The 23,818-nt window shown below is 35.6% G+C and overlaps 2 protein-coding genes across 2 annotated transcripts in view; one reads left to right on the forward strand and one right to left on the reverse strand.

The window, feature by feature from the left end:
* LOC119839587 overlaps positions 1-7,562 on the reverse strand; it is a 17,752-nt gene extending 10,190 nt beyond the window's left edge. Inside the window, exon 1 of the mRNA XM_038365949.1 lies at positions 6,048-7,562. Coding sequence (XP_038221877.1) covers positions 6,048-7,014 — 967 coding nt within the window. The 5' untranslated portion in view covers positions 7,015-7,562. The remainder of the gene's footprint in view (positions 1-6,047) is intronic.
* A 5,437-nt stretch (positions 7,563-12,999) lies between these two features.
* On the forward strand, positions 13,000-23,412 carry LOC119839671 (zinc finger protein 846-like). The gene is made up of 13 exons (XM_038366076.1): positions 13,000-13,440; positions 13,620-13,754; positions 14,682-14,978; positions 15,599-15,754; positions 16,511-16,648; positions 17,793-17,920; positions 18,728-18,802; positions 19,362-19,494; positions 20,312-20,442; positions 20,931-21,072; positions 21,511-21,630; positions 22,652-22,849; positions 23,214-23,412. The coding sequence occupies exons 1-13, from the start codon at positions 13,327-13,329 to the stop codon at positions 23,379-23,381; spliced, it is 1,935 nt and encodes a 644-aa protein (XP_038222004.1). The 5' UTR covers positions 13,000-13,326; the 3' UTR covers positions 23,382-23,412.
* The last annotated feature ends 406 nt before the right edge of the window (positions 23,413-23,818 follow it).

The raw sequence follows: 23,818 nt of genomic DNA on the forward strand, positions 1-23,818 counted from the left end.
AACGGGTGTGAGTTACATACATACATACATACAAACATACAAGTGAAGCTAATAAAAGCGTGTTAAAAAGCGTGTTAATAAACTAACTTGCTATAACAAGGTTAATGTAAACCTAACTGTGTCTAATTCAAACTTATCTGACCTTATAAAAACTTGCGGATTCTACTAATGTATCGACATTGTAATTATCATTAGGTACACTACCACCCAGAATGTCGTTTAGAATGTCGACTCTGCGGCATTCTACAGAGAAGCAAACTCATTGGCAAAGCGAAAGAAGATTTTTTTTCATGCAATTCAATTTTTTAGTAAGTATATTAACGACAGTGAATGGCTAAGTAAACCACTGGATGTCGTGAGTCGTGTTCCTTGATTATGGTTTATAGTTCATACATTCCATAAATGTAGGGCATACAATATACCTAGTACACGGAATAATTTCTATATAATGTTAATATTTAAAAAGCAACCAATATATAAAAGCAGTGGTGGCTCAGTGGTGAGGACCTCGGACTACAAAATCGATAACTCGGGGTTCGAGACCAGGAGAGCGTGCAGGAAATAAACCGATTTTTCAATTGATCTGCACATGCGAATAACATCACCACTGCTCGAAACGGTGAAGGATAACATCGTGAGGAAATCGTCATTTGACATTATATATATTTTCATTACGACTATCAGTGTTAATAAAAAAAAACATGGAACTGTTATATGCCGTGAAAGAAATAAATTATAGTTTGGACACAAGATGCGTGACCTTCATGCATCCACGTGTAAGCTTTATAAGGTTATCATTTTCCTTCTATTGCTAAGATCATTGGGCAAATCACTTTTGAGAACAGCCAAAGAGATTACTCCACTCTTTGCTATCGTATGTATCGTATACATGCACTGTAAACTTCAAATTTATCTTCGAAACAAAAATTATCGTCAAAACTAGCCCTAAGTAAAAAATTTATCGATATAACTTCACCTATTTCGACATGTGAATAGGATGTGTAGAACACGTCGCCGTAAGAGTGAAAAAACCGTTAGAATACGTACAATCTACACTCGCGAGATTGCAAACTGTCGAGAAATCGTGATACGTAACATTCGCTTGCAATTCCACGTATTATTTTTCGTTGGACTATAGTGCGAATACATTGCAGAGGCCTTACCTAGGAACCTTTTACAAAACAGTCGTAATTATTACAGAAACGTTTTGTTGTAAGCAGAAAACAATCTTACTCTAATTTGTATCGTAAGGTTTTTAAAGAATATTATTTTATTCCTGCTAACAATGTCGAAAGAGCGAATAAATGAGTAATGTTACTACAACGAGAATTTATTTTTCCCAAAATGACTGAGATTGCAATATATCGCTGTTCACAATTTATCGGAGACATACAAACATACATATTTAGCGATCCAACTAAGAATAGGAACGTCAATGACCTCTAAGTGACACGAGTCACATGACATATTTACAAAAATACGACTTACTGGGACAACCTTTTTTGCATATCAATAACGGCTTATTCTATTTTGCTAGAATTCTACTAATATCATGAATGCGAAAGTTTGCGAAGATGAATGTATGTGTATGTTTGTTACTATTTCACGCAGAAACTACTGAACCGATTGAAATGAAATTGATACGTATATAGCTGGACACCTGGAATGACACAAAGGCAACTTTTTATCCCGATATCCTACGGGATACAGACTTCGGGCGCAGCTAGTCATCCATAAATACAACATTTCTTAACTTACATTATTAACTAGCTTTTGTCCGCGGCTTCGCACTCGTTAAATTCGAAGTAGTTTAAAACTCTGCCTGCGCTTGTATTAGGCAATTTTTTCTAATGAGCGACACTGACAACTTATTAACAACATTACTGCAACGAAATAAAGTGTTAATTTCGATGCATTTTCAACGCCGTTCGGACCTTTATTTAATCGACCTTCGGGCGACTGGGAGTCTAGTTGTTCAGGGCACATGTAAATAAATTTAGGTCCGCCCCGGCTTCGCCCGTGGTACATATGTAGCCTATAGCCTTCCTAAATAAATGGGCTATATAACACTGAAAGAATTTTAATAATCGGACCAGTAGTTCCTGAGATTAGTGCGTTCAAACAAAGAAACGAACAAAATCTTCTCTATCTTCTTGATTAAAGGCGTACATTTAAATGTTATCTTGATTAGCTATTCAGAAAACATCAATAAATTATGACATAAAAAAAATGTATGCAGGGACATTTTTGGGCAATCAGAAATATACAATACGCGGATGACGAGTAGTATATTTATAGTAAGTAAAGTATATAGTTATAGTAAAACACTAATTATAAAAAAAAGCAGTCCTAAAAATCCAGTAGGTATTATAAATAGAACCACCTTCTTTTGATTTATACATTTCTCATCCTTTTTTTTTATGTCAACACTATCTGCTGTGGTCAGAGACGTCTAATGAAACTATAGATTCGTAAGTAGATCGTTTTAAAAATTTTCATTTGTAATATGTACACAAATCATACCTTCAATGGTTATTCCTTTTGAGATGACATCTCAATTGATTTAATTACAACCACTTTCATACATACTTTTTTAATTTTTTATGTAGGTACTTTACGGATCCATAATGGTTAAACTCATTGATTGGTACTTCATTAATAAGACGATTTTTTCAATTGACAAAAATAACATAAAGCTTGTTTACGACAAAAAAAAATCAAGACGTTCGTCAAAATATTGTGAAATAAGGGTTGCCAGCAAAAATTATCATTCAACGCTGACGTATTGACTTACGTCAATTACGATTACAAGAAACAATAACGTGTACACGATACGCACAAAAGTAAAATACCCAGAAATGAAACAAATCCGCAGTCTGAAACAAGGTATTAGCGCCGAATCTGATAAGAGATCCCGCAATGAAACTGTACCCGCTTAAATGACACCGTAAAAGAAGAAAAAAAAAAGATAACATCAAATCCGCCGTTTGACCGCTGCGTGCGTAAACCTCTTTGATACAAATTCAATGAATTGAATCTAGACGCCTTCGGCTTCGGGTATCACCACAGCGCAAATTGGGTCAAGCACGCACCAGACTTATAACATTTACTTAAGTCGCAATGAGCATGCCATATAATAAAGAGAGAAGCCGCATGTATTCCCTTTTTTTCTTTACGATATTCCGATTTATGGACTGGAAAAATACTATACAATGAATAGTATTTTCTAGTGTTCACTTGTTTACATATTGGGTGAATGATAGGTATTGAAAAAGTATGTTTATCAGTTGTTTACTTTGCATAACGCATACACGGCACTAACGGCGTTGTTGAAATATCCAAAAATATTAATTGACTATTTAATTTGTAATGAAATGTAAAACTTGTGAGAGTAGTGGGAGACATAATTTTCAGGGCTGGCCTTTGCAATTAATATCTACAATTTACAATTACCTAAGATCCATTTGAAGGGCGAGGCATACACAGGTGATCAGATTTTTTACACGCTTTTTATTAGCTTCACCTGTATGTTTGTTTGTTTGTTTGTTTGTATGTTTGTTTGTTTGTTTGTAACTGACTTCTTTGGGCGCGATTTTGACCCACTTTAAACGGCCAGATTTCGTTCAAACTTTGTAGATTTATTGAGGACCGATGACAATACACTAATTTGATAAAATTATTCCAGTTTTCAATTTGCAAAATATGATTTTTGTTAAAGCGTGTTTTATAGTTTTTTTAAACTATTATATTTTATTTTTCCTTACAAATACGCTGTATATGCATGACATAAACGAAACAGTACATAACATGTTCTTTGCTCTAGTGTTTGTGTAACTCTAATCCTTAATCCCTAAACATATTTGGATTAATTTAAGAATCTTATCTATAGATTAGACTCTAAAGATAAACATAGAGTTATTATTGTGACACAAACAATAACTTTTGAGCTATCGTTTGTATTGGGGTGGAATAAATGGTGGGGAATATTGGGGATAATGGACAACCAATAACGAAAACACACAACTGAGCCTAGCCAAGACCAATGTTAATTTGTGTTCACAATTAAGCCAATTGTCACATTACAAGCAATTAGATGGTTAATCGACGAAGCTGTAAAACGTACGACTTTCGGCAGCGCGCCTTAAGGTCACTTTGAACATATCTATAATGCAAAAGTCACTTAATATGATAAAGCCTTGACATTATTACAGGGACCACAAACAAGATATTTCTTAATTAATATACTATAAAATTATTATATATTATTTAAGAAATTACCAAAAAAAAACAAGCATATGGATATAAACAGATATAAGAGAAATTAATGGACCAATGAAAATTAAGCAAACTGCAGATAAGAAAAATCTTGTTGACACAGTTACAAGTTAAAAGGAAATCTTTTCTATATTGTAGACAATGTAATGCAAATTATTTTTTATCATGTCAAGGCTCACTTGAAGGTCCAACCTCAGTTGCAAACAACTTTAAAACCACTTTACACAGAGATCTATACTATAAATAACAGGTGCAAGATATATAATTATTAAAGATAGCTTTGGTTTGGTTGTGTTTTTGGAATGTATTCTTTAGCTACCTTTTGGAAAGTTAGGATTACAATATGAAAAAAATAAATAGAGTATATAAAAATATGTGACTATAGTGTAATAGTGTGCATTAATTTAAACATCATGACACAAATTACAATTATAAATTGAAAAAAAAAAGTAGTTCCAGTACCTACAACATTATACAGGCTATTTATAGAAGACTTATCAACAGCTAAAGTACCTTTATAGTTTATTAATATAAAGTATATTAAAAAAAACATGTTTTATTTATATTTGTTGAAGAAATATATATTTATAAAACATGTTTTTGGTATTAAAATGGTATTGAACAAAAGATATTGAAACTAATTTTAATAATACTTATTAAAACAAGATATTTTTATAAACATATAAAATAACATTGGGCAACAGTTTGTAGTAGGTATGACTTAGATGAATCATTGGCAGCTAGCAAAAGTATTAATTTTGAATTAATATGACAAAAAAGGCAATATAAAAAATATAGGCATTTATATTACTTTTTGTTGTGTGTCTTATTAACGTTCTTGGATAAATGATAATGAGATATTGTACTCATAACCTATACTTTGCTCCTATGGAATATAATAACCGATTATCAATTAGATTAAAACAATATAGTACCTACTACTTATATTATAAATTTGACAGTTTCTAAATATAGATGCATCTATGGATGTTTGCTACTCTTTCATATAAATACAACAGCTTATGTGTATATGAAATTTGGCACAGAGGTAGATTATAGACTGGATTAACACACAACTTTTTTTTTCCTAGGTACCAGGCATTATGCAGTAGATTACAGCTAGTATTCTATAATAATTAATATGGGACTCTGCCTTAATGAGTTTAGAACTATGCCAAAAAAGGTTGACTCAAAACATCCATTCTAAATTCTTAGAACATATATTACCATACTACAGCCAGGGGTCTATGCAAGTATTAATATTTATTTAATGAAAAATTATTTTTACTAGTTATTCTTTAAATCTTTATTATATTCAATTATAAAGATAAATCTGCTTTTAAGTCATAGGATCATTGAGGTAAATATAAAAAAATTATTAATAGTATTTGGTAAATCTAAAAATTAGGCCATTTTGGCCATTAAATATTTATAAATAATATATTATGCACATCAACAACTCCTTGTAGTTATAACAACAGAATACCAAGTTATTAGAATCAATACTTATAATAAAACACTGAAAAGTTTGCTTGGTTGAATATGCAAATCTCAGGAACTACTGGACCAATTAAAAAAATCTTTCTATAGCTTTTAAGCAGTAATTAAAAATTTTAGAAATTATTGATTTCTAAGACAATGATGAAAGATTAAATACAAATTTGTATGTGGATATCATTGTAAACAAAGCAGACAGACAGGAAAGTGATGAATCCTCTGGCTTAAAATCCATAAAAAAAGTAAGATAAGAATATATGCAGAACTATTCTTACCTTTAGCAGAGATTAGCAGCTGTGAATCAACTACTTTGTTTGGCCAATACTCCTCAAACTCCGTTCCAGGCGGGAAATAACTTTTAATGTCTGTTAAACTAATCACCGAGCAAGTTTCACTTGCAAACAGTTCATTCCTAATGCCTTGCACTTTACAACAGAATTTAAGATATGACAAGTCCCAGCCCTTGAGCTGATCGGCTTTCAACTTCAAATTGTCCGTTTCACCTTCAAAATAGAACAGCGGCACAAATTTTTGATTGTCTCGCACTGTATATGGAACTACTGATTCTTTATTTATCCTGATAAAACCACATTTGTCTTTATTATTTGTTGTACCACGTAACAACTTATTGTAACACACATCTAGGAAGTTATAGAACTCATCAGCGTCAGAGAGCCTCACAACCAAGTCCTTTTGAGTGAACGGTTCCCGTCCAAACTGACTGTCACAATGCCGATTGTTAATTTCGTTCAACAGCAATGCCTCTATCTCTGTGATGTAATAACTTCGTATGCAGGTACACGAGTAGATATCTGCATGCAGGTAGTTCAGGTACTTGTTAAGAAGTTTGATCTCCACCATACGTACGGCAACGTACTTCTCTCCGGACCGGTAGATGTAGGGTATGTGACACTTGCCAAGCATATCCCAGCCGAAGTGACCCTTCCAGCTCGCCTCGTCTGGCGCCGGCGTCTTTTTATCATCGCTAACCGGCCGCTGCTCAGTTGCAGACGGGGTTCCAGGTTTCTGGTTGCGTGTTAGGAAGTTTAGAATGCCCATTTGACCGCCAACGGCGGGAGCTGCACCGCCGAGCCGGGCGCCAGGAGGCGGCCGTGCGGCTGCAACTGAAGCTGCCAATGCCTTCGCCTTATTGGCCTCCACCATCTTCGCGGCCAGTTCCCTGATTTCAGCTTCATCGGGCCGCTCGGTTTTGATCTTTACTGCTGGTACAGTTTCTGTCATCTTGACAAACACAAGATAAATGCACTAAAATCAAAGTCTGTGTGTTATTTACCTTTTATTAGCATAGCACAAGCTACATCCTGACACTTAGGGCTGATATATGCAGTCAACTCCCATGACAACTACGGCTTCTTAGAATAAACACTGAGTTATCACTGTTATTTGACAGCATAAACACTTTTTCACTATTCACACACGTAGAAACTTTGATACTATTTAGTTCTTATTTAATTTTGATTCTCGAAAGTACAACGCGGCCGATAATTGATTACAACCGAGTGTGTTCATCCATGAGTTTCAAACAACTGACTCCACAACATAAACTTCCGTCTTAACTCGAAAAACTTTTAGAAAATTCAATTTTTCACTAACGTAGTAGTTTAATAGAATTACGTTTATTTCGAAAATAATTGTTGTCCACTCAAAAAAAATATTTTTGTTTCCACGCTGCGGACGAGGGAACATGAAACCCAAATTTTGTGTTCACGAGGGAAATGCCCAATACCGTTGTATAGTCTCGTGGGGAGTACGCATCAAATCGTGTACATTTTTCACCTTTTGGTGACTCAGCATCGAACAAAATGGCCGCCGACAAGGCTTTGTTGGCCAATCGAGCCATAGCTTGCGTATACATACCTACAAAAATTCCCGTCTGTGACGTAACCGCACTCCTCACGAGACTAGTTCTCAAGGACTTTTCATTTTTAGTTTTCGAGCTATTTATATATTAATGGATAACACAAAGCGCCAAAAAATTCTTAAAAAGTACGAGTTACGATATTACTTAATATATTTCATAAAAATAATTTCCATTTTGTCTAAAACGAATCTTTTAACTTCATTAAAAATAAGATTTATGAATGTACTCTTACAAAGTAGGTAGTCACTATGGATAGTCTCGTGTCGTCGTTTCTTATCAAATAAGGAGGCTAGATACTAATAAAATTTCTAAATTCGACCTTATGACCATCGCAATAAGATTGATGTTTTTAATTTAATAAGAATAATTTGCGCCTTAATGCTGAGTATAGCGAGACTATCCGACGCGCGCATTCCTTGTACAATAATCCCCTGCATGAGTAAGCGAGATGGAGATACGTAAAAAGTACATGTCAAATGTTTAGGTATTTTACTATGGACGTAAAGAGAACGTAGGTAGGTATATAATGCAATTACAAACTTACGTAAGCACATCTAACCTACTTTATGGTAAAGTAGGTACTGTATAGCGGTTGTTCTAAATTAATAAAATTGTATTTTTAGTCTTAAATTTTAAAGTAAAACTTAATCGTTTATCATAAATAATTGTCGTTTCCATATTCTTATTTATGTTAAATGGCTTACAATGGCAAAATTGTTAGCTATTTAATAAAGGGTCTTCAAATGTGTGTCCAAATTTTGTAACGCAGTTAGGTATTAACAAATATTGCAACTCCCGCTCGACTTGGTATTGATCTACTATTTGTTGTATGTGCAAAATATGATAAATACTTTATTTTTCAAGACTTTTAGGGTCATCTATCCTGTTGTTGCCGAGTCAGCCGTTATTGATTAATAATGCTATATTATTTATTTTTTCCAAATCCGGTTAGAAGTAACGAATGTTTGCTGAATTTACTTCTGAAAATGTATTTGTTTTCGCTACACTTTTTGTTAAATTCATGTTTTCTGATTACGTGTAGTATTAAAATAATTAGTACATTCTTATCTTATTCCTGACTTTTTTCATTACAAAATTTTGAGGGTTTTTAAATCAGGTATGATTCAGATTTTGTTAACATTATATTTACAAATTACGAACCAGTAGCAATAATCATTTCTTTAACACACTGGCACACAGTATGGAGTCGGTTAATAATTTATGGAAGTCATCATTATAAAAGAAAAATATATAGAAACCCTTATCTAACCTCTATCTATTAATATTTTGTTTAAAATTAGAAGCATAGGAGGCTATCAATTCGACTGAATTTGTGTTTGTTACCTAATAACTTTTTACTGCGAGAACGGATTTTTATGATTCTTTTTTTAAATTGAAACCTGGTGCCACCCAAATGTTCCAAGTTTGGTCTAGTTATGGGTTATTTGGGGGTGTTTTAGTTTTTTGTTACAAAAACATATATAAGCAGACCTAATGTCGATACTAACAGAATCCAAAATAATGACTTGGATATGTATCCAGTAGTATTTCATATGTATGAAATACTAACTGTAACCCGTGGCGTCTCTCGGAAAAGAGGGGCCTACCTGTATGTGCTAATCCAAACCATAATATATCTCTCGTTAGAGAGCAGCTCACATCCATATATTGATCTAGAATATAAGTGTATAATCTATGATATTGATCCATGCTTTCAAACTTTGCGTTTATAATATTAGTAGCATGAGTTTATAGTATGAGAAAGAATAGTGGTTGGACCAACGACGTCAGAACCATTTAAACAATTATTTTCTATTAAAATAGTGACATCGAAGGTTGTATGTAGTTTCAAGGTCATCCGAATTATCATCGCATCTTACAGGCCCAAATAACTTTAAAAACAATACTACATTTATGACTTTGTCAGACAGAAAGCATACTTAACGCTGAGTAGCGACGTCGTTAAATATCGCTCTCTGCTCATGTCATATAGATTTACTAGAGCCTCGCTACGTAACGTGATATCCACTAAAGCGTAGTCGGTAGTCCAAACTAGTATGAATGTAAGTTTGTTTTTTATCGAGATTATCATTTGATATCTCAATTATACTTTATTATGTTCACAGAAAAAAGGGCGTGGATGTACGACATCAATAAAAAGGGGGAAGGAACTCAGAGAACATCATGCTTTGTAACATGCATCAACGTTTTCTAACAAATTCTAGCAATTTTTAGTCATTATACAGCAATTTAGTGGGACGCTGATAAAACTAACTATCATCATACGGCTATACTAGCCGCAACAGAAGATTGCTGCTAGCTCGGGCACCTGGCGCTCAGATTGACCGTTTTCGCTATGTATCGCGTAGTCGGTAGTAATATAACAATCCACATTCCGGCGTCAAAGCACGACGAAAGGCTAGCGCATTGTCGCGCGCTACGAATGCGTTCTATTTGACAAAGCCTTTATGTACGAGCAAATAACAAACTTCTAGAATGAGAAAGCTCTTCTTTCTAGTTGGAATGATATTATTAAATGTTATCAATCAGAAAAACAATACGATTTTTGGGTTCATTCAAGGTCAACGGGTTGCCATGTATAGCCAAATAAATTTCGGATCTAGTAGTAAGGTACAGAAGTTCAGCAGTGGAAGCTTATGGCAGAACAACTGATTTAAATCCTTGTCATGGCTGATGGCACTGTTTAGTTTATCGATATTACAGGTCAACTTTTTAATTTATTAAATTCCAGATTGTTTCTTGAAATAAAATAAAAAATGGAATAGAATTTCAACACAACAAGAGTATTCACAAGAGTATAAAAATGGTAGAAACAAAAAAAAAACTATAAAATATATTCCGTAAATATTTTGCCGTGCAACATCCACTTATATATATAATTCGTGCAATTGTGTACTAACGTATGTAGTTGTTAATAAATTATTGCACGGGTATGCGGATGACAGTACTGCTAGGCACATATCTAAAGCACAGGTATGCACCGTAGTATTATATATTTTGTGTTGGTGGCAAAGAGAGGCTGTGGTTAAGTAGTTGAATATTACTTTAAAAGCATTCACATGTTCAACTATGCTAAAACACAAACATGCCTTTTTACAGCCAAACGCGATTACAGTTTCTTGGTCAAACCTGAACCTTTCGCTGAACCTGTACTTTAAGACCCTTGAAACCTAAGTGAAAGTTGCTGCAAATTTGCTGGGATTATTCTCTAAAGTGGGAAAGTTCTTCACATCGAAATATCTTTTGAAATCTTGTCAAAGCTACGGTCAGGTATGCAGTAGGTACTGCTTTTATATTTGTCGTCGCTTCGGGCTCAACTGCAAAATACCAATTAAGTGCTTTGGACTCGATCGAAAATCAAGAAATTGGGTTTATTGGAAATAAAGCTCGTTCGGGATATCTTTTTGCGAATGTGCGGAAGTATTCAACAACTTTTTAAACTTGTCAGAGGAGTTCCAAGTATATGTACCTAACCACACACCCAGGCTGTAATTAAATAAATTGTTTAAATTATTTAAACTTAGCTTCTCCATTTCATCATCGGGCAGCTCGGCGCAGGGCTGCTCTTCACCCTTTTGTTACATTGACTTTACGCGCTAAGCGATTTGCATCCTCATGTGCAAGAGTATGGACTGGTTGGACCTTCTGTTTTCCCGGAAACTGTAATCTGAATTTATAAAAGTAAAGCCAATATGCTTTTATTAGATAAGCTCCATCCTAGACCATGCTATTTTATCTCCATAAAGCGAATCGAAGGTCAAATGCTTAGCTGAATGCTTAGATGATTAAATAAATAAAGAAAAAACTCTTTTTTGACAATTCTTGCATTTGCTACTCAAAGCAAAAGTATCTGCATGTGCTGTGGGATCATTCGACATTAGACTACAAAAGCGTCTTACTGGATGATTGTTAACTTATTGTATGGGGAAGATACATTTATACATCTGTTTCAATAAACGAAACTTCGTCGTAACTTCGACGTAAATAATAAACATTTAGAAATTAAAAACTTTTTAACGGATTTTAAACGCGATTTATTCATTATATTATTAACCCGACGTTTTGTACACTTTACAGCGATCGTGGTCACGGGGAGACTGGAATATAATGAATAAATCCGTTAAAAAGTTTTTAACTTCTAAATGTATAATACTCGCGTAAAATCAAACACAAGAAAATACTATAATAAACATTTTTCTTTTTTTATCCCCACTATGAATAGTCCATTCGGTTCTACGTTCTAGCCTTAACCATAATACACGGGAGGCGGATGGCGGTCAATAACAAAATTAACATAACAACGGAACATTGCATTTGTGAATGTGGGTTTGATCCCTACTATATAGGTCAGAAATTCCATTTGCCATTTTTCGATAGCAGAGATCGTACTATTAATCACATACATGTAAATTGTAATGGTCCGCTCACTAACCATTGCACTTAATGGAACTTCATGGTTATATAGCATGTTTTTATGTAATACCGCCATTTTATACACTGCAGTAAAAAACAGAAAATAAATACTTGATAACTAAAATTATAAAGCTGAAAAATTTGTTTATAATGCGCTTATCTCAAAAACTACCGGACCGATGATACTTCATAAATAAGAAAATGTATTTATATTTATTATATTATGCAACTTATATCATATTATCAATATTTACTTTCTTGTTATTTTCTAGTAAATAATAAGAAAATATTTGAAAAAGTAGAAGAAAATTTATGACGATTTCTAAAGTGAGGCAAAAACAGATTAATGAAAAACTAAACTTACGCAGAGAGCTTACTACATGCCAATAGTATTAATAATGAATATTTATACTATATAATAATGATTTTTTTTAACAAAAATTTAACCATCTTCAAACCACTCAAAATCGCAAAATAAATTTATACAATCGCTATAAGTAAACTACTCATTCATCTATTTGAAGTCGGTGCTAGCAAAGTAATGTTAAGTAGTTGATAATAAGTACTATCTCCTTACTACATATTATCACAAGTAGTAACTTACTACATACCTATCTACTGCGTGCTTGGCTTGGTTAGCAGCGACTTCAAATAGATGTGTATATAGCGCTCATAGTTATTATACTTATTTATTTTTCACTTTTGAGTTGTTTGAAGTCGATTATTTTTTTGTTAAATAATTGTTAGTTTCATTATAATGGCCTGATTTATATTCTTTCATTATATAAGAAATAAACCTTTTCACAATACCGGTCAATATAGTTCATACTTTCGCCGTGGACTTCTTTCGTGGCAACAGGCGAGTACACAATCAAAACCACAGAGCACTATAGTACTATGGCTAATCAAAACTCTAATCTCTATGCCCATATGGCGTCTTCAGCATAGTCTTTTGCATAAGTAGACGTTCTCATTACTCTTATTTTTATAAATTCGATTTGTATTTCTGCAATTGTAGATGAAAAAATGAAAACCGTCGCTAAGTTTATTGTTTCACATTTACACTTTGATTTTCGTCGGTTCGATTGATGGTATTAAATGGTTTCTTAGATCGACTTGCGCCTATGCAGATCTAAGGTTTTATTAAGTCTATTATAGTGTTTATGCCGCCAATCTATGAACACAAAAAGTTCAATGAAGAGTAAATAAATAAATAAGTTATATTCTATACTTTCAATATGGACAAGGAAAACGTTCGAGCTTGTATAATATGCTTAGAAATGGATGGAACCCTTTATAATTTACACTCTGGTTCACTGGAACGATATTATGAATTATTAACAGGAATAGATGTAAGTTACGAAAAATATTATTTTATTTTAATACAATTAAAATTAAATATAAATCCTTATTATGTATCTTTTGGTAAAAAGTTTGCGATACAAATTCACAAACTTATCGCGGACGTATGCATATTTACTAAAACAGTAATCGTTTCGATTTCTATCGTAAAATTTATTTTATATTACAGCCTCTTAAACACTTGGAGCTTCCTATGTTTGTATGCTATGTGTGTAAAGCAATGTTACACAAGTTCTACTTATTTAGACAGAGAAGCTTAAGGGGTCAGGCTATATTGCAGGGTATCTTTCAGCGCCATGGCAAGGTACGATATTTTAGCAAATAATATACGAGAAAATACTTTTTGTTTATTTGTTTTTTGTGTTTGACATAACCTAAACTAATTATATATTGTTTCTCCACTGCTTTATGGAGGAATATTTGTTAAATTTTGTTTTATTGAGGTTTATTTACTGGTGTATTCAAAGAGAAACAGCTACTGTTTTACACAAGAATCTGGGATTTGATATTTTTAATAAATTATAACTTTTGTCACGGGGTGAGAATGTAGCCTTCTGCTGTTGAAAGAATATTGGAAGTAGGTTTAACTTCTACATTGTCTCTCAGTTTTATCAAAATCCTTTCAGTAATTTTGACATAATTGATTACAGTCATACAAACTTGTATTAATAGTCTTAGTAAAGTAAAAATCTTCTCATTTTGTTGCCATATGAGCAAAACCACAGACTGAAGTTTCTTAATGAAATTTTGCTTTATGTCCTCCATGTGTTAATTAATTATAAATGTTATAAAAAGAGGATATTGCATTAGCATGAACAAATTGTTGAGGACAGAGTAAGGCAATTGTTGCAATTTGATTTAGTTGCTGTCTCTTTCTATCTTATACTATATTTAATTACCTTTAAGTTCGTACTTATAATAACAATGCAACAATATCAAAAAGACGTTCAATATGAATATGGTGAATCTTTCTTCATAATATAACTAGCTGCGCCTCGCGGTTTTACCTGCGTAAGTCCGTATCCCGTAGGAATATTGGGATAAAATGTTGCCTATATGTTATTCCAGTTGTCCAGCTATCTACGTACCAAATTTCATTGCAATCGGTTCAGTAGTTTTTGCGTGAAAGAGCATCCAACGCGCACACATCCTTACAAACTTTCGCATTAATAATATTAGTAGGATTAGGATTAGATAGATGAGCACATTCTTAACAATATTTTCGTTTCAGATTATTGAAGAAGACATTAGAGAGGTGGACAAAAATTCCTACCTCCTAAGCTCAAATTTAAGTATACACTATCCAGAAGACATTAAAATGATAAAGGAGGAAGATGCTAATGAGACAATCAAACAGGAGCCAGATGAAATACTTGATTATGATTTTACGTTAGAAACAAACCATGACAATGATTGGCCGAGTGATGATGAACCCTTATCTATTCATAAGAGTAGAAAAATGGAGGGGAATTTGGATGTGATGGAGATGAATGTGGAGGGAGAAGTAAAAACCGAGGAAGTTGAGGAGGTAAGTTACTGTGAAATCTATACCATTATTATAAAGCTGAAGAGTTTTTTTGTTTGAACGCACTAATCTCAGGAACTACTCTTCTGACCTGAAAAATTATTTCAGTGTTAGATAGCCTATTTATTGAGGAAGGCTATAGGCTATGTATGTACCACGGGCAAAGCCGGGGCAGACCTATAGCTAGTGTTATATAACAAACATATTAAATTTCAATAGAAAGTATCTTTTACAGCCACTGGGATGAAATCTAAATATGTCACCCATAATGATGCTTTTATTAGAAAAAGGATTTACCTTCTTAGCCAAGTATAAATAAAAACCCATATGGGTTGCCATAACATAAGTAGATTTGACTTTTTACAGGCTTTTTAGTTTCAGATGTATGTTTGTATGTTTGTTACGGCCTCCTTTGGACGCAATTTTGATTCAGTTTCAATGCCCAGATTTCATTTACACTTTGTAGATTTATCGAGAACCGATGAGAATACACCAATTTGATAAAATTATTTTAGTTCAGTTTTCTGTAAAAAGCGTGTTTTTTTTGTTTTATTTAACTGATATTTATAACAAATACTGTCACATATCCCACTGATGCCCACATACCACCAAAACGTTTTCAGAAACCATCAAAAGCTTCGAAAACGAAGAAATCCAAAAAAGTATCGCAACCGAAGGCGGTGCGACAGCGCTCGGACACACTGAAAGCGGTCATCCTGCGGAAAGGGTCCATTGATGATATGGATTTAGAGACGTATGTCACGGTTGTCAATTTGACGGTAATATCTTCTTTTTCTTGTGAGAGTATTATACATTTAGAAATTAAAAACTTTTTAACGGATTTTAAACGCGATTTATTCATTATCTTATATCTTTAAACGAGCAATTCTAGAGCTCCAACGATTTTCATGAAATTTAGTACATTTCCAGTTTCGGGGGCGATAAATCGATCTAGCTAGGAATCTTTTTTAGAAAATGTCATATTCGTGTTTTATTCGTGTTTTTTTTTTCCTGACATCTATTGGTGAATAATAATACTATTTTGCTTCGTAGATGGCTGGACAACTGAAATAACACATAGGCACTTTTTATACCGATATTCCTACGGGATACGGACTTACGCGGTTTCAACCGCGGGTCACAGCTAGTATTATTAACCCGACGTTTCGAACACTTTACACCGAGCGTGGTCACGGGGAGACTCAGTCTCCTATATAATAACGCGTTTAAAATCCGTTAAAAAGTTCTTAATTTCTAAATCTTCTTGTTCGTTTATTAATTTATTTCAATTTTTATTTTTCTTTTTTTTTTAAGTCGGTTGTAAAGAAGCCGTTCCAAAATTGACTGTATTGTTGTAATTGGTTTGTTGCCTTCAGAACTTTCACTTTGGTGAACCGATTTTTATTTATTTTTTATTTGAAGTTTGGTTCGGGCAATTTTGAAGGTTGTTTTCTTTTTGTTAAAAATAGTTATTGAAAAACATAATTATTGATATTTCTTGTGTATGTTTCTTCTCAATTTGTAATAAACATCAGGAGGAAGAACAATTGGAAGAAATCCGGAAACGACAAGAGACTGATAATTATAAAAACGCTGCCTTCAAGTGCGAGCTCTGTTTTAAGGGCTTTCTGGACACACAGACCTGGCAACATCACTTACAGAGACATGATAAGGTATTTTTTATTTTTAACACGCTGCTAATAGCTTCACCTGTATGTTTGTATGTATATTAATAGATTCGAAACTATAAATCATTTCCATTCGTTAATCGACGTTCTCTAAAACAAGGGAGGTTCTCAATTCAACTGAATTTTTGATTCTTTTTGTGTTTTATGGGAAATCATTGTCTGTTAGTTCTATTTTAAAATGTAGCTCCTCCCACCAGGGACGTCCGTGGACCAGGGACCTCTTTGTAAATAAGGATATCTACAGAATCTAAGGATAACAGTGTACAAAATAAAGCTTTAGTACCTAATCTAACCGTAACCGTACCAAATCACACTAATCACACAATCACACTAATATTATAAATGTGAAAGTTAGTTTGTTTAGATGCTTGACCGTCAATCACGCTGAAACTATTGAACGGATTATTATTATACAGACAGGGTGGGTATGAAGTAATTTGGGATATATATCCTGATAAAATGCTACCTTTGAATAAAACAGGAATTTAGATATCCAAGTGAAGCCGGGACGAGCGTCAAGTAAAATATATTTTTATCCAAGAGGAAGGTGGTTCCCAAATACAGACTGCTAGATTGGGGACCAATGTACTGGACAGTTGTTATATTTGTCTATCACTACATAGTATAAAGCAAAGTCGCTATCTCTGTCCCTGTGCCCCTATGTATGCTTAAATCTTAAAAACTACGCAACGGATACTGATGGATTTTTAATAGATAGTGTGGTTAGAGAGGAAGGTTTATGTGTATAACATCTATTAAACTACTCCAAATACAACGCGTGCGAAGCCGCAGGAAAAAGCTTGTGTCCAATAACCGATATTATTATATTATACTAGCATACCCGGCCACGCGTTGAGTAATTATTAAATATTAAGATTATACATTATTGGGATAATTAATCAAAATAAAAACTATCCAATATCTTAAGTTGGACCAAATTACACACAAAATGCCAAATTTCAGCAAAATCGGTTGAGTTGGTGAAGAGTTCATTGGGAACATACATCATAACACTGGATTTTTATATATTAAGATTATATTATTACCTTGTAACCACCAAAACCGCTGCATTCGTCATAATTTATTCTATTCATTCAATAATACACATAGAAATCCTATCTCTTTCCAGGTATCCGGTAGCATAGAATGTAATATATGCAAGCTGCGATTTAAAACGGCAAGAGTTCTTAACAAGCACGTGATCGGACACGCGAAGAAGTTTATATGCAATTACTGTCCGTATGTCTCTAGACACACGTAAGTAAAGTTGCCTTTATATATCGACATTTAAAAATCAATTGCTTTTCGTTAGTCTCATTAAAGCTCGAGAATGGATGGTCCGATTTTTATAGTCATGGTTTTGGCGCATTCTGAATAGTACAGGGAAGGTTTTAATGGTAAGAACAATAGGGAGGCGGGCGAAGCCGCGGACGGGAAGCTAGTAAATATATAATAATTTTCTAATTTTTTACTATAGTGAACTACTATACTATAGTCATATATAAATAACATAATGAAAAGTATGTTTGTTTGACCGCGTTTAATAATAGGAATAACTGAACCGATTCAAAAAATTATTTCACCTTTGTATAACTGCGTGATCCCCAAATGCTATATATGTACCACGGGCTAAGCTGGGTTCGACCGTTACTAACGGTTAAAGAAAACATTCATGATATTTACTTGGTTTTCAATAAAAAAACATTATTTTTAAAAACCTTTTGTTATTATTTCGATTTCAATTTAAATAGTGTAATAAATCTGAAATAAAAGTGTAAAATAAAAATAAAATATATTATTTTTTTTTATAATTTATTAAAGATCTTAAAATAAGCGGTCAGTCTTCCATTCATCCTTGCTACGCATATCAGGACGTTTGATGAAATAAAACGTATTCCTTAGTTTCATTGATGTTGTATTAAATATATCCAACCGTATGCGGGAGAGAAAAGGAATCCAGATAGACTGGTGCCGTAACGCGTTACGTTACGAACCGGTGTACCCTCCCATAAAAAAACCGACATTGTTCTATTTAGTTTAGTAAGCGTTTGTGATTGTTGGCAGGACTCAAGCTAAACACCACCTATTCTGGCACCAAGGCGTCATGTACAAGTGTCCGTATTGCGAGGAAGTGTTGTCGTGAGTACGTTTTGATGTTTTGTAGATTGATAATATAATATGCGACTGTAGCGAAAGATTTCTCTGAATCGCGCAAGTGAAATTTTTTCGCTACAGACCATATAAGAAATTTTTTCGCTAAGACCCGTATCCTTATCCTCGCTTTTCAAGGCGTATCAATAATAATAGAAAAAAAATGTCATTTGAAAGCAAACCTTTTCGCATATCCAACAACCATTTATTCTGGCTGTTACTCGCACAAAATTTATATGCAAATCCTTGACTATTAGTACGTTTGAACCAACGCCTTTGACGTTATACAATGGAGCACTAGACAATAGACTATAAGTTCCCTTGAATATAGATAATAGACCTCGCAAATGGCGCTCGAACATATCATTACTTCGTTTGCATCAACACCTATGACGTCACAAAATTGCGCTCTACTATGGTAGAATGATATGTCATTACTTCGTTCGAATGAACACCTATGACGTCACAACATGGCACCCGACCCCCGTCTCACTTGGATCGTCTCTTGTCCCCCTCCCGCGCGGCGCCGGGCGCACAACTCACACAGCAAGTGGACGTCGTACCTGTCGCACGTGCGCATCAAGCACCCGTCGGACTACATCTGCGGCTTCTGCGGCTACTCGTTCGTGTCGCAGCTCGGCCTCTCGCAGCACAAGACTATCATGCACAAGGATCTGACGGTGAGTCGTGACGTCACCGCCGGTATTCTCTTTAACACTTTTTTTTCACTCTTTTAAACGCTTCACTTCTAATTAATCCCGCCTCTTGATCAAATTTTTTCCATTCTTTTTTTATGCAATAAGCGGGCAATTGATCTTCGCCTGATGGTAAGCGATGACCACCGCCCATGAACAGAGCAAAGGTTGTGGCTCTGGGGATGCGCTGTCCGCTTTTAAGGAAAGGAAGTCGGGAATAATGAATGGATTGACGACTGAAAGGAAGGAATGGATTGGGAAGGGTGGGGAAAAGGAAACGGGCCTGCGGCTTTCCCACTCACTGTATGAAACAAAATAGCTTGACACTATTTCACGCCGGTTTTCTGTGGGGGTGTGGTACTGCCCCGATGCGAGCTGGCTCAATCACAATCGACCACCACATAATAGTTTGGCAAAAAGACGCAGGTTCGAATCCCGCCTCCTGATCAATTTTTTTCTATCTTAAAAATTTATTAATTATAAATTAAACATTACTTTCTCATTTCTCATTTTTGAGTAATTAAAAATTACTTATTTCTCATTTCAATGCTAAAAAAACTAAAAATTAAATTTAACAACACCCGATGACTTAATGAAAAAAGCAGTGGTGGCTCAGTGGTGAGAACCTCGGACTTAAAATCGATAAGTCGGGGCTCAAGACCAGGCGAGAAATCAAAAGAATCAAAAGTTCGAAGACGTGTGACATCTGCCAACCCGCACTTGGCCAGCGTGACTCATGAGGCCCGTTTCCCAGCAGTAGGAACATATATGGGCTGATGATGAATGAATGTGATTCATATAGGAGGCGGCGAGCGGTGCGGACCCCAACGAGGCGCCATATTGCGAGGCGTGCGACGTCAAGTTCTCTTCGGCGGAGGCGTTCAAGCGACACATGGTCACGGCCAAGAGACACAACCAGGAGGCTGAGAATAAGTGAGATTTTCGACGCTTATTAATTACTTTTTTTTCTCGCGATTATGGCAATAGGCGAGGCTTTAAGTGTGAAGTTAGGTACAGGTACAGGCAGCGAAGGCAACATTATTTGGATAAGAACAAAGATATAGTTACATAAGGATATAGGATGATTGAAAAAGAGTGCGTAAATAATAAGTAATTTAGATTAAACAAAATAAGAACTTAAATTATATCGGCTTCAATTTTCAAATTCAAATTCAAATCCATTGTTTGCTTCAACATGTCGTTGTACGTTAGATGTTATTCTTATAAATGTTTAGTAACAGTATTTGTGAAGTGAACAGTTTTTTTTTGCAATCGGCTCAATACATCCTGAGATTACCCCATATAACGACACAAAAATAACTTTTTAACGACACAATTCTATCGTTTTATATAATATTAATTAATATAGACAGAGATTAGCGGGTATATCTAATATCTCATCTAACTTTCCTATCTCTCAGGAACGGCTGTCGCAAATGTGGTGAATCGTTCAAGACCGATGAGGAGCTGCGTGCGCATGTGCGTTACGCACACACGCGCAAATGGAGCCGTACATACAAGAAGAAAACGGACAATCGCACTTGGCCGACTAACTGTCCCCATGTATGTACTAAACTGATATAGCATTTAAGTTAAACACTAACATTTCACCATATCTACACTAACATTGTAAAGAGAAAACTTTTTTTGTACGTTTGTAACGTGTTCACGCAAAAACTGTTGGACCGATTTCAAAAATTCTTTCACAATTGTAAAGCTGCGACTTCACTGAGTGACATTGGCTATATATGTACCACGGACGAAGCCGGAGCTAGTAGACTATATTATAGTTGCAGATATACTCGATAAATTTATGTATTAAATCGACTTGATTTTTTAATCTTCCCACACTTTGGCGTAGGTCTCAGATTAGAGTCCCGCATCGTGATAGATTTTTTTTACATTTCTTTGAAATTTTTCAAATATCAATAAATTTTTCATTGCTATAAAACCGAAAATCAAAAATAAAGTGTTCCAGTTAAACCTATCCATCCGTTTCAGTGCTCGGAGGAGATAGGTAACGCGCGCGCGTACTGGGCCCACTTCAGGAAGTACCACCCCGACAAGGAGTATCCCATAGAGAAGGGGCACATTTGCGACGTGTGCGGCAAGGCCTTTACGGTAAATGATAAATTTCATCCTACTTCCGATATCCTCTCCTACTATCTTACTATCCTACTTCCTACTAATATTATAAATGCGAAAGTTTGTGAGGATGTGTGTGTGTGGGTGTGTGTTTGTTGCTCTTTCACGCAAAAAAACTACTGAACCGATTGCAATGACATTTGGTCATTGACAGCTGGACTACTGGAATAACATGTAGGCAACTTTTTTTCCCGATATTCCTACGGGATACGGACTTAAGCGGGTGAAACCGCGGGGCGCAGCTATTACTTTTATAAAAATTCGCATTCGTTTCATAATTTTTATCTCAGTCATCTTTTTGCCTATGTGTTATTCGAGTTGTCCAGCTGTCTATGTAGGTCTAGGAGCGTCTAGGTAGGCTATATATGTACTACAGATGAAACCGGAGCGAACGGCTATACTCGGTGTATATACCCACGTTTTAAGTTGTATATAATTTAGTGTAGGGTTTGTAGGGAGATATAAAAGTTTCCAGCCAAATGAAATAATTATATTTTTACTAAGTTACGCTACAAATATACAACACTAATTATATAGTGTTTAAAACGTGGGTCGGTGGCGCGAGTTACGGGACAACTGAGGGGCGACTCTAATGCTATGTTAAACCTTTACTAATCCTACTTAATTTTATAAATGCGAAAGTTTGTAAGGAAGTGTGTATATCACAAAAGCCACTGAACCGATTGCAATGAAATTTGCTACGTAGATAGCTGGACAACTGGAATACACACATAGGCAACTATGTGTCTCGATTTCCTTCTCCCAAGGGCAGTGGCGTAGCTATCATATGGCCAGGTGGTGCAGTGCACCAGGGCCCCGGAGCTGAGGGGGCCCTCTAACCTCAGCTTTGAAAGAGGGGAGGAAGGTGGAAAGAGGGGAGGAGGGCCCGATACTTTCCCTATGCACCAGGGCCCTTGTCCCCCTAGCTACGCCACTGCCCACGGGATATGTACTTACGCGGGCGACTTACACACAATAACTCGATACACGCGAGCAGGGCAACGCGTTCCTCGTGTACCACAAGCGGACGCACTCGGCGGTGAAGGCGTTCAAGTGCGGCGAGTGCGGCAAGGCGTTCCACAACCGCGCCAACCTGCTGATGCACGCCGCCGCGCACTCGGAGCGCCGCCCGCACGTGTGCTGCGCCTGCGGCAAGGCCTTCAAGAGCAAGGGCGCGCTGGATCGACACTTTCGCGTCAGTGCTTGCCAATGGACTTTCTTCTTTTGACAACTGCTTTTGTATTTTTCCGGCTTTTTTTTTTTTTTTGCTATCTGAGCAGGCGGTTCGCCTGATGGTGGGCGATCACCATGGCACATGAGCAGAGAAGTGGCACTACCTCTTTTCAGGGGAAAGGGTTAAGGAAAGGATAGACAACGGGAAAGAAAAGGACGGAGAAGGGATTGAGGAAAAGCAAACGGGCCTCCGGCTCCCCCACTCACTGAACGAAACAGCAGCATGCCACAATTTCACGCCGATTTTCTGCCTGTTACCTGTTTCATCTTTTACTTATATTATAAAGCTTATTTGCTTAAAAGCAAATAATTCTTCCCACCTCCAGAGCCACACCGGCGACAAGCCGTACAAATGCGAGGTATGCGGCAAGGCGTTCGCGCAGTCCAACAGCTGCAAGCTGCACGTGCGCACCGTGCACCTCAAGCAGCCCTCGCCCTACCTCAGCCGGGCGCGCCTCGACCGCAGGAAGCCCACTGAGCAGACCATGTACTGATTTGTTGGAGATTAAATATTTTTTTATCTGGTTCAATATTATTACTACCCCTCCCCTACACACACAAACACAGCCCGCCCTCCCCATTTCTTATAAAAAGAAATCATTTATCATTCATTCATTCATGGTTTACAAAAATAGGGAAATTGATTGGTAGAAGTAGACAGATCTCAATATTTTAGACATCTTAATATATATAAATCTCGTGTCACAATGTTTGTCCTCAATGGACTCCTAAACCACTTAACCGATTATAATAAAATTCGCACACTATGTTCAGTTCGATCCAACTTGAGAGATAGGATAGTTTATATTATTTCAATTACTATAAATAACTACCCGGGCGGAGCCGGGGCGTGCAGCTAGTAATTGTATAAGAATAGAGGGCTGAAGTAGAATAAAGAAATGCTTTCTTTAAAACTAAGAACAGGTCGCCG

Source organism: Zerene cesonia, chromosome 4 (genome assembly GCF_012273895.1).
Source record: "Zerene cesonia ecotype Mississippi chromosome 4, Zerene_cesonia_1.1, whole genome shotgun sequence".
NCBI lineage: Eukaryota > Metazoa > Arthropoda > Insecta > Lepidoptera > Pieridae > Zerene > Zerene cesonia.

Excerpts from the sequence above, each read along its gene's own strand:
- LOC119839671 (XM_038366076.1), top strand. The coding sequence starts at position 13,327 with ATGGACAAGGAAAACGTTCGAGCTTGTATAATATGCTTAGAAATGGAT. Across the intron at positions 13,441-13,619 it reads AATTATTAACAGGAATAGAT|CCTCTTAAACACTTGGAGCT; the intron begins GTAAGTTACGAA and ends TTTATATTACAG. Across the intron at positions 14,979-15,598 it reads AAACCGAGGAAGTTGAGGAG|AAACCATCAAAAGCTTCGAA; the intron begins GTAAGTTACTGT and ends AAACGTTTTCAG.